The following is a 9,960-nucleotide window of genomic DNA, read 5'->3' as shown; positions in this document are numbered from 1 at the left end:
CCACACGCGCCCCTCAAACGCCACACGCGCCCCTCAAGGCCGCACGCGCGCACACCAGCCCCGCACCCGCACCGCACCGCACCGCCCCGCACCGCAGCGCACACACACACACACCTACGCAGGAGAAAGGCTGTCAAGGCTTCTGCTAGTCCGGGGCCCGCACGACTTTCCTCGCGCTTTGCTCACGGACCGGGGGGCCATTTCTGTCCGCGCTCAGTCCCGGGTCTCTGCGCGCCGCTCCTCCTCAGGAGAAGACCCGGACCGAGAGGCCGCCGGACACCGCGCCGCGCCGAGCCCCGCGCAGCCCGGACGCCGCGGCCGCAGCCGACCGCGCAGAAGCGCCCGGAACCCGCCCCGGCCCGCGGCGAGGCCGCCTCGGGCGCAGACCGCGGGCTCGGAGCGCGCACGCGCGGCCACGCCCCTCGCCCCGGCCCCGGCCCCGTCTCGCGAGAACTCAGGTCTCGGGCGGGGCCGAGGCGGAAGCGCCGCAGCCCCGGACCCGCCCCGCGAGCTTGTCGGCCGCGGCCCCGAATCTGCTGCTCGGCGTCAGGTGACTTAGGCCCGACCCTGAGCCCGGACCGCCGGCGGAAGGCGATCGAATCTGCGCTCGAGAACCTGGAGGTGTCCCGGTCCCGGAGGAGGGACTTGGGGAGTCTCTCCGCGCACTGTCCGGCCCCGGTCCTCCGGAACTTGGTCGGGGAGTCCTGGGGTCCGGGGCCCCAGCGGAGGGCGGTACCTGGGTCTGGGGTCTCGGAAAGAGCCTGCTGGAGCCAAGGGGCCCTCCCTCCCTGGGGACAGACCCCTCGGTCCCGTGTCCATGGGGGCACCGCGGACCCTCCTCCTGGCCCTGGCTGCTGGCCTGGCCGCCGCCCGCCCGCCCAACATCGTGCTGATCTTTGCTGACGACCTCGGCTATGGGGATTTGGGCTGCTATGGGCACCCCAGCTCCGCCACCCCGAACCTGGACCAGCTGGCAGCAGGGGGGCTGCGGTTCACAGACTTCTACGTGCCTGTGTCTCTGTGCACACCCTCTCGGTGAGGAGGGGGCTGCGCCCCTTCCCCGCCCCTTCCCCGCCCCTCCATCCCGTTCCTCCCGGATGTGAAATGCATTGCAGGAGAGAGGGAAAAACGTCTGTCTCTCTCCCTCTCTGTCTCCCTGGGGAAGGCCACATTTCTGTCTGACTTGTCCTACAGGGCCGCCCTCCTGACCGGCCGGCTTCCGGTTCGGATGGGCATGTACCCGGGAGTCCTGGTGCCCAGCTCCCGGGGGGGCCTGCCCCTGGAGGAGGTTACCCTGGCCGAGGTCCTGGCTGCCCAAGGCTACCTCACAGGAATGGCTGGCAAGTGGCACCTTGGGGTGGGGCCTGAGGGGGCTTTCCTGCCCCCGCATCAGGGCTTCCATCGATTTCTAGGCATTCCATACTCCCACGACCAGGTAGGAACCCCCGGGACCCTCAGCTACCCACCCACCTCCCAAAGTCCCCAGCCCTTGATCCTCCCTCCGCCGCATCTGCCAGCCCAGCCCTCACTGGAGCTGCCCCCCTCAGGGCCCCTGCCAGAACCTGACCTGCTTCCCCCCGGATACACCCTGTGATGGCGGCTGTGACCAGGGCCTAGTCCCCATCCCACTGTTGGCCAACCTGTCAGTGGAGGCACAGCCCCCCTGGCTGCCTGGACTAGAGGCCCGCTACATTGCATTCGCCCGTGACCTCATGGCTGACGCCCAGCGCCAGGATCGCCCCTTCTTCCTGTACTATGCCTCTCATGTAAGTGATCTTGGCCCCATGCCCCGGCTGCCCATGACCCCTACCCAGTGCTAACTCCAGTCTTTGCCCCCAGCACACCCACTACCCTCAGTTCAGTGGGCAGAGCTTTGCAGAGCGTTCAGGCCGAGGGCCATTTGGGGACTCGCTGATGGAGCTGGATGCAGCTGTGGGGGCCCTGATGACAGCCATAGGGGACCTGGGACTGCTTGAAGAGACGCTGGTCATCTTCACAGCAGACAACGGGTATGCCAGCAGGATGGCGGAGTGCTCCCACCTGTCACAGGCCAGGACCCTGGGTGCCTTGCAGTTCAAGAACATAGTGGGTAAGGTGGTGTCAGGAGACACTGGCCACATTGCTGGAACTGATAGTGCGCCAGGAGACACAAGTGCACAGAAAACTGGTTTTGGTAGGCCTGGGAGGCCCTGGGCTCGTGCTGGGCACTTCCAGGCAAGTTTTGTGACTTAGAGATGTGGGGCCACTAGTCACCTTCGGTGGCTCAGAGGCTGTGGCTCCATGGCTCATGATCTCCTCCTGTGTCCAGACCTGAGACGATGCGCATGTCCCGAGGCGGCTGCTCTGGCCTCCTGAGGTGTGGAAAGGGGACGACCTACGAGGGGGGTGTCCGAGAGCCTGCCTTGGCCTTCTGGCCAGGTCACATCACTCCTGGTCAGTCCGCAGGCCTTCTCCTTGGGAACCATGGCCCTACCATCCCAACCCTGATGGTGAACTGAGTGACCCAACAGCCTCCTGCCCCCAGGCGTGACCCACGAGCTGTCCAGCTCCCTGGACCTGCTGCCTACCCTGGCAGCCCTGGCTGGGGCCCCGCTGCCCAATGTCACCTTGGATGGCTTTGACCTCAGCCCCCTGCTGCTGGGCACAGGCAAGGTAAGACCAGTGACCCCTGATCCCAGCTCCTCGGCCCCTGTCCTGGGGTGAGTGTGGGCAGTGCCTGAGAGTACGTGCCTCAGCGCCTCCTGCATTGAGTGGCATCCAAGTGGTGGCACGTTTCAGGTTCTTGGGTGGGTGAGAAGTGGTCCACGTCCAGGGCCTCACACCAGGTCTTGCAGCTCTGGGTATGTGTGATGCTCAGGGCCTGTCCCGCCGCATAACCCCTGACTCTGTCCCCAGAGCCCTCGGCAATCTCTCTTCTTCTACCCGTCCTACCCAGACGAGGTCCGTGGGGTTTTTGCTGTGCGGAGCGGAAAATACAAAGCTCACTTCTTCACCCAGGGTAACTCCCTCCCCATGGATCCCTTCCCCTGACCTGCAGACCCCTCCAAGGAGCCCCAGATCCCTGGCCCCTTCTCTCGCTCTTGCCTGTGCTCAGAATTGGCCCCCTCCCCAGGCTCTGCCCACAGTGAGACCACTCCAGACCCTGCCTGCCATGCCTCCAGCTCTCTGACGGCTCATGAGCCACCACTGCTCTATGACCTATCCGAGGACCCTGGTGAAAACTACAACCTTCTGGGGGGTGTGGCCAAGGCCACCCCAGAGGTGCTGCAGGCCATGAAGCAGCTTCAGCTGCTCAAGGCCCAGTTAGATGCTTCTGTGACCTTCGGTCCCAGCCAGGTGGCCCGGGGTGAGGACCCCAACCTGCAAATCTGCTGCCAGCCCACCTGTACTCCCCACCCAGCCTGCTGCCACTGCCCAGATCCCCATGCCTGAGGGGCCCCTGGGCCTGCCTGGGCATGTGATGGCTCATGACTGTGAGCCTGTGGGGGAGGTGCAGGTGGCGTTTGTACCTGATAATGTAATAACAGCAGTTGAGACTTGCAGGTGTGACAATTCATCTAATCCTGTGGTAATGCTGTGATGTCGGTGCCGTTCCCCTGTGGCACAAATGAGGAAACTGAGGTCCAGAGAGGCTCAGGACTTGCCCAAGTCCAGCTAGATCGCTCAGCCAGAAAGAAGTTGGGCTGGGATTTGAACCCTGGTGTCATGGCTCTAGAAGCTGCCCTGGCACTTTGGCGATCTGCGTGGGTCATTGCACACATGCGCACGTCAGCCATGAAAACGTGGGGACATCTGTTCATGGGAGCAGCGCCATGTGCCTGTAAATGCCAGTAGCAGGGTGGCAAGGGTGTGAGGGTGCAGTGGCCAAAAGACTCAGAAGATGCAAAGTGCCTGAGAGAGAGACAGAATTTTCCCCAAGAAGAAGCGTTCTTAGAGTCACACACACTAGACCTCCTTGGTTCTTATCAGAAACCTGTCTGAAGCCAGGTGATGAGTTGCACCCTCCAGGTGTGGATAAGGGGCCCAGAGTCCTAGGAAGGCACAGCAGCAGCCCCTGAGACAGCCCTGCTGGGCCCCCCACCCTCCTAGGGCTCTGCATTTCACCTGTGCTCACCTTCTGCTCCTGCCTTCACCTTTTGACCCACAACGAATGATTCTCCACCCAGCAGATAAAGTGATCTCTTAAAAATATCTATTGGCTGGATGTGGTGTCTCATGCTTGTAATCCCAGCACTCTGGGAGACTGAGGCAGGCAGATCACCTGAGATCAGGAGTTTAAGACCAGCCTGACCAACATAGAGAAACCCTGTCTCTATTAAAAATACAAAATTAGCTGGGTATGGTGGTGCAAGCCTGTAATTCCAGCTATTCAGGAGACTGAGGCAGAGAATCACTTGAACCCAGGAGGCAGAGGTTGTGGTGAGCCAAGTTCATGCCATTGCACTCAAGCCTGGACAACAAGAGTGAAACTCTGTCTCAAAAAAAAAAACACCATCTGTTAGGCTGTACATGGTGGCTCACTCCTGTAATCCCAGTGCTTTGTGGGGCTGAGGTGAAAAGCTTGCCTGAGACCAAGAATTCAGACCAGCCTGGGCAACATAGTGAGATGCCAACTCTAAAATAATTTTTTGTTTTTTTTGTTTTTTTTGTTTTTTTTTTTTGAGACGGAGTTTCACTCTTGTTACCCAGGCTGGAGTGCAATGGCGTGATCTCGGCTCACCGCAACCTCCGCCTCCTGGGTTCAGGCAATTCTCCTGCCTCAGCCTCCTGAGTAGCTGGGATTACAGGCACGCGCCACCATGCCCAGCTAATTTTTTGTAGTTTTGGTAGAGACGGGGTTTCACCATGTTGACCAGGATGGTCTTGATCTCTTGACCTCGTGATCCACCCGCCTCAGCCTCCCAAAGTGCTGGGATTACAGGCTTGAGCCACCGCGCCCGGCCAATTTTTTGTTTTTTGAGACGGAGTCTCACTCTCTCGCCCAAGCTGGATACAATGGCGTGATGTTGGCACACTGCAACCTCTGCCTCCTGGATTCCAGCAACTGTCTTGCCTCAGCCTCCTGAGTAGCTGGGACTACAGGTGCGTGCCACCACACCCAGCTAATTTTTTTTTAATTTAGTAGATACAGGATTTTACCATGTTGGCCACGGTGGTCTCGAACTCCTGACCTCAGGAGATCCATCTACCTCAGCTTCCCAAAGTGCTGGGATTACAGGTGTGAGCCACTGTACCCAGCCAACAATATCTGTTTAATTAGCCAGGCATGGTGGCAGTTGTCCTAGAAATTTGGGAGGCTGAGAGGAGAGGATCACTTCAGCCCAGTAGGACGAGGCTGTAGTGAGCTATAATCGTACCATTGTACTTCAGCCTTGGAGACAGAGTGAGAGCCTGCCTGTAAATAAATAAATAAAACATGAGGTTGGGTTTGAGCAGCTATTCCTGCTGAAAATTCCACAGGCTTCTCACTCAAAATCCAAACTCCTTACAGTGACCCAGTTTGCCCTTGAGGCCTCCACCCCTGCCCCTGTCCCCCCCAGTCGTAGTGGGCTGGCCTGGCTGTTCCCTCCAGCAGCAATGCTCTGCCTCCATTGTTGGCCTCCTCTGCAGGGAAGGACCGTCTGAGTACCTGCCTGTGTCTGCGTGGCATGGCACACTGATGCCAGGCCCATGTGCCTGCCCAGATGGCCAGTCACACAGCAGGTGCTCCCTCAGTGTTGGCCAACTGAGAGGAGCACCATCCAGTGTTCAGACACCTCCCCGTGGCAAACGCCATTCGTTGCCTACCAGACGGCCACCTCCTTCCCTATGGGTGCCCACATTTTTCAGTGCTCGGCAAAGGCCCCTTGATCTTGAAGTTGTAGCCTCTTTATGTCCCAGGAGGGCAGTGACCAGCCTGAGCCAGTCAATCCAGTGATTGGTTCAGGAGTAGCCTGTGACCAGGATTCCTAGTAGTGAAAGACTGGGGCAGCCCTGGGGGTGAGGACCTTGACGAAGCAGCCATAGGTCCTGACTGGCCACTGGGCAGCTGCTAAACCAGCGTCTCCAGCTGCCTACCTGGAGAGCTCCAAGTGCAAGAAAATAAACCCTGCCTGTTGAAGCCACTGCTAGTGAGGGTTCTATTTTTTCTAGCCAAAAGCCTTGCTGGAATGTGGCCTGTGAATGGTTTGTGTGGCGGTCTCATGTGCCTGTGTGAGCCCGTATTGTCAGACTGTGCTGGGGACCCTTCGTGCAACTGTTCCATCATTTTTCATCTGGTTTGAGGGCTGCATTGACCACACCCCAAGTCTGCTGTCTTGCAGTCACCCCCATAGAGTGGTGGTTTCCTTGGGGTGCCCAGCAGTCCCTGATGCTGGCACAAGGAGGTTCTCATGCACTTGTGGTCCAAGTGGTGGCATTGACCCCAGAGGCCACTGTGATTGACAGTGAGGGCAGAGAGGAACTGAACTGGGTGCATGATCCCATTATCACATGGAAAGACCAAACTCCCTAGCAAGAACTAAATGAATACTAACTCTCAAGCACAGTCGTCAGGGACCTCCTCCAGTTCTGCTGCTCCACTTCCTCTCACTTGGGTAGTGTGCATTGTGCATAACTGGGTTAACCCAATCAGTGTGTATGCACCAGCACTGTGCAATGCTGGGGCATGGCGTTCTCAGGGGAGACCCACCCCGCACTCGCCGTGCTTACAGTCTAGCAAAGGAGATCAGCTTAATCCCAGGATGTCAGATGCACCTGAGATTTCAGTGTGACAGAAGTCACTACCTCTGGTAGGATAGGGTGTGTGGAATTGCCTGGCCAGGGACACCAGAGAACCTGGGGGTCCTGTAAATGTCCCAGGTCTTGAGAGGGTTACATGATGCATGCACATGAATCAAGCAATCAAGCACACACACAAGATGTGCATACTTTATTATGTCATTGTGTATTTTCTTTGTTTTTTGAGACAGAGATGGAGTCTCAATCCGTCACCCAGGCTGGATGCAGTGGCGCAATCTCGGCTCACTGCAACCTTCACTTCCTGGGTTCAAGCAGCTCTCCTGCCTCAGCCTCCGAGTTCTGGGATTACAGGCACTCACCACCGTGCCCGGCTAATTTTTTGTATTTTTAGTAGAGACGGGGTTTCATCACGTTGGCCAGGCTGGTCTCAAACTCCTGACCTCGTGATTCACCCACGTTGGCCTCCCAAAGTGCTGGGATTACAGGTGTGAGCCACTGCGTTTGGCCTATGTATTTTCTATTTCAGTAACGATCTAATCATGATAAATGCTACAAAGGAAGGGTGGCTGGTCTTACAAGCACATAACCTAGAGGTGGGGGTGGAAGGATAAATGAGCCAGTCAGAGATGCCTCCTATTGCCTGAGCTCTGAGGAGGGGTGTTCAAATGCACTCTGCACCCAACGTTGGAAAGAGCAGCAGATTTTCCCACTCCCCCATTCCTCTTTCAGTGTTGCTCTGATTTGTTTGTGTGCAGAAATGCTTGTTTTTTATCATTTAGCTGTTGTAGCTGGATGCACCCTCCTCACACAGGCATGTACACTTGTGTGTATGCACATGTGTATGTAAACAGAAATATGCATACTGACACACACACGCACAGGCACTCACACACACATGCACAGGCACACACGTGCACACAAGCTATGCACACGCACAGGCACTCACACACACACGCACAGGCACTCACACACATGCACAGGCACACACGTGCACACAAGCTATGCACACACGCACAGGCACTCACACACACATGCACAGGCACTCACACACACATGCACAGGCACTCACACGCACAGGCACGCACACACATGCACAGGCACTCACGTGCACACAAGCTATGCACACACATGCACAGGCACACACGTGCACACAAGCTATGCACACACATGCACAGGCACTCACAGACACACATGCACAGGCACTCACACTCACGCACAGGCACTCACACACACACACATGCACAGGCACACACACACACATGCACAGGCACTCACACACACATGCACAGGCACTCACGTGCACACAAGCTATGCACACACATGCACAGGCGCACACGTGCACACAAGCTATGCACGCACACACGCACAGGCACTCACACACATGCACAGGCACTCACACACACACACATGCACAGGCACTCACACGTGCACACAAGGTATGCACACATGCACAGGCACTCACACACATGCACACTCACACATGCACAGGCACTCACGTACACACAAGCTTGCATATGCAGGCATATTTGTGCTGACATACACACTGTTACTGTGGCCCCAAAAGCTTGCCACAATGTCCCTGCACTTTCCTTTCTTCACTGCTACTGTTGATTTACAAAACAGCCCCTTTCCTGTGAACCTAAGATAATCCATTCACCAGGCTGGCAGTCATCCATTCCTGCAGAGCAGCTTCCTCAGGGAGCCCAGTGTCCTCTCGAAGGGGCCAAGTGTGTTTTGGAATGGACACAGCAAACAAACAAGTTGATTCTGTGGCTTCCCCTCAGGTGCGTTAGGAAGGAAGAGGAAATATCCGGAGCCCAAGTGACTGTGTGAATGACAGGATGAGGGGTGGCTCTTGCAGGGAAACCCTTCTCTCCTCCCCTCTCTCTCCCCTCCCTGTGGCCCCCCCTTGTCCGTGTGCTCACCTGTCCCCCAAGTGACCAGAAGGGGGAGCCCAGAGAACGTTTCAACGGAAGAATGTTTAAATTTCCCTCTGAATATTTTTAATAACGAAAGTAATGCATACTCATTAGAGAAACTCAAGCAATGGCCGCTCATCTCAGTCCCAGGTAGCCAATGCTATCAGTTTAGGGATGGAAGGGCGGACAAATGCCACATTCATGCAAATAATGTATTTTGGCCCCAGGCGTCGATTCAACTCTAACCTTACCTCCTGCTGCACCTTGGACACTGCCTCTTAGGTGTCTGATGTGTCCTCTCCCCGTTGCACCCCTGAGCCTGGTGCAGGGGTTCAGTAGTAATGAAGGGGGGAGTACATTTATTTATGCCCTCTCCAGCCTCCTTGGCTCCTTTGTGTGAAGAAAGAGAGCTTTCCTTGTGGATGCAGCCGTGCAGCCCCACAGCCACAAGCCACGTCCAGTGGGCACTGTTATGTGGCACACAAACAGCATCGACTTGGCAGCCCCTGGAGGAGGGAGAGCTGGGACCCTCCTCAGGAAGTTCAGGAGAAAGGGACCCAAGGGAAAGAGACCACCAAGGGTGATAGAAGCCAACCCTCTCCCAAGCCCTGGAAGGAGGAGGATGTGGCTGGATACAGGATTCCACAGCAAGAATGAAAGCACTTCCCAGTTGTTTCGCAGACACTGTAACAATACAGAACGAGTGGCCACATTAGCCATTGGGTGTCCAGAGCCTGCTCTCCTCAGGGAGGTGGGGATTCCTGGCCTCTGCTGGGCAGTGTCTACAGGAACGTCAATCAAGCTGTCTGCCCCACTCCAGGAGGTGGGTCTTGAGATGGTGAGAACCCCACCAAGGGTGGGGGATGGCAGTCAGTTCACATGTCTACAGCAGAATTGGGCTGGACTGTGGGCAGGAGCTGCTGCCCACTCATCTCCTGAGGAGGGGTCATAGCCCCTCTTTAGTGCCCCTCGTTCTGCTATCCTTTCAACTCTGGGAGTCTCCAACATCCTCCCAATAAGTTTCATTTTGGTTAAGTTACCCAAAGTCAGTTTCTATAGGTTGATTGCGACCCCAGAATGCTAACTGGTACAAAATGAAATTAAATACTGACACCCAACCCTCCTGGTCCTAGCAAATGTATATTGGGTGAGAGGAATTGGACATGTCCCTGCTGTCATCATGAAGCCGAGTCCAGGACATGGGTGCTGACACAGCTGGGTTCAGTGTAACCTGCAGAGTGTTGGGTGGAGGATTGGAAACCACTTCCTGGGGATCCACCTGTGCCACCCTCCCACCACCTCCTGGGGTCTGTTCCCTCCT

At 56.8% G+C, this 9,960-nt stretch overlaps 1 protein-coding gene and 1 long non-coding RNA gene across 2 annotated transcripts in view; one reads left to right on the top strand and one right to left on the bottom strand.

The window, feature by feature from the left end:
• The window catches only part of LOC108286848, a 6,904-nt gene extending 6,518 nt beyond the window's left edge, over window positions 1-386 (bottom strand). The window contains exon 1 of the long non-coding RNA XR_001818105.2: window positions 115-386. This is a non-coding gene — a long non-coding RNA (uncharacterized LOC108286848). The remainder of the gene's footprint in view (window positions 1-114) is intronic.
• A 92-nt stretch (window positions 387-478) lies between these two features.
• Window positions 479-3,542, top strand: ARSA (arylsulfatase A). Its single transcript, XM_017504964.1, has 8 exons — window positions 479-1,035; window positions 1,195-1,435; window positions 1,548-1,766; window positions 1,840-2,009; window positions 2,309-2,433; window positions 2,525-2,652; window positions 2,896-2,998; window positions 3,113-3,542. The coding sequence occupies exons 1-8, from the start codon at window positions 818-820 to the stop codon at window positions 3,430-3,432; spliced, it is 1,524 nt and encodes a 507-aa protein (XP_017360453.1). The 5' UTR covers window positions 479-817; the 3' UTR covers window positions 3,433-3,542.
• Window positions 3,543-9,960: the final 6,418 nt, after the last annotated feature.

The sequence above is a fragment of the Cebus imitator genome, unplaced genomic scaffold (assembly GCF_001604975.1).
Source record: "Cebus imitator isolate Cc_AM_T3 unplaced genomic scaffold, Cebus_imitator-1.0 Scaffold329, whole genome shotgun sequence".
NCBI lineage: Eukaryota > Metazoa > Chordata > Mammalia > Primates > Cebidae > Cebus > Cebus imitator.
The sequence above is the reverse complement of the archived record's forward strand: the minus strand, read 5'-3'. Positions and strand labels throughout refer to the sequence as shown.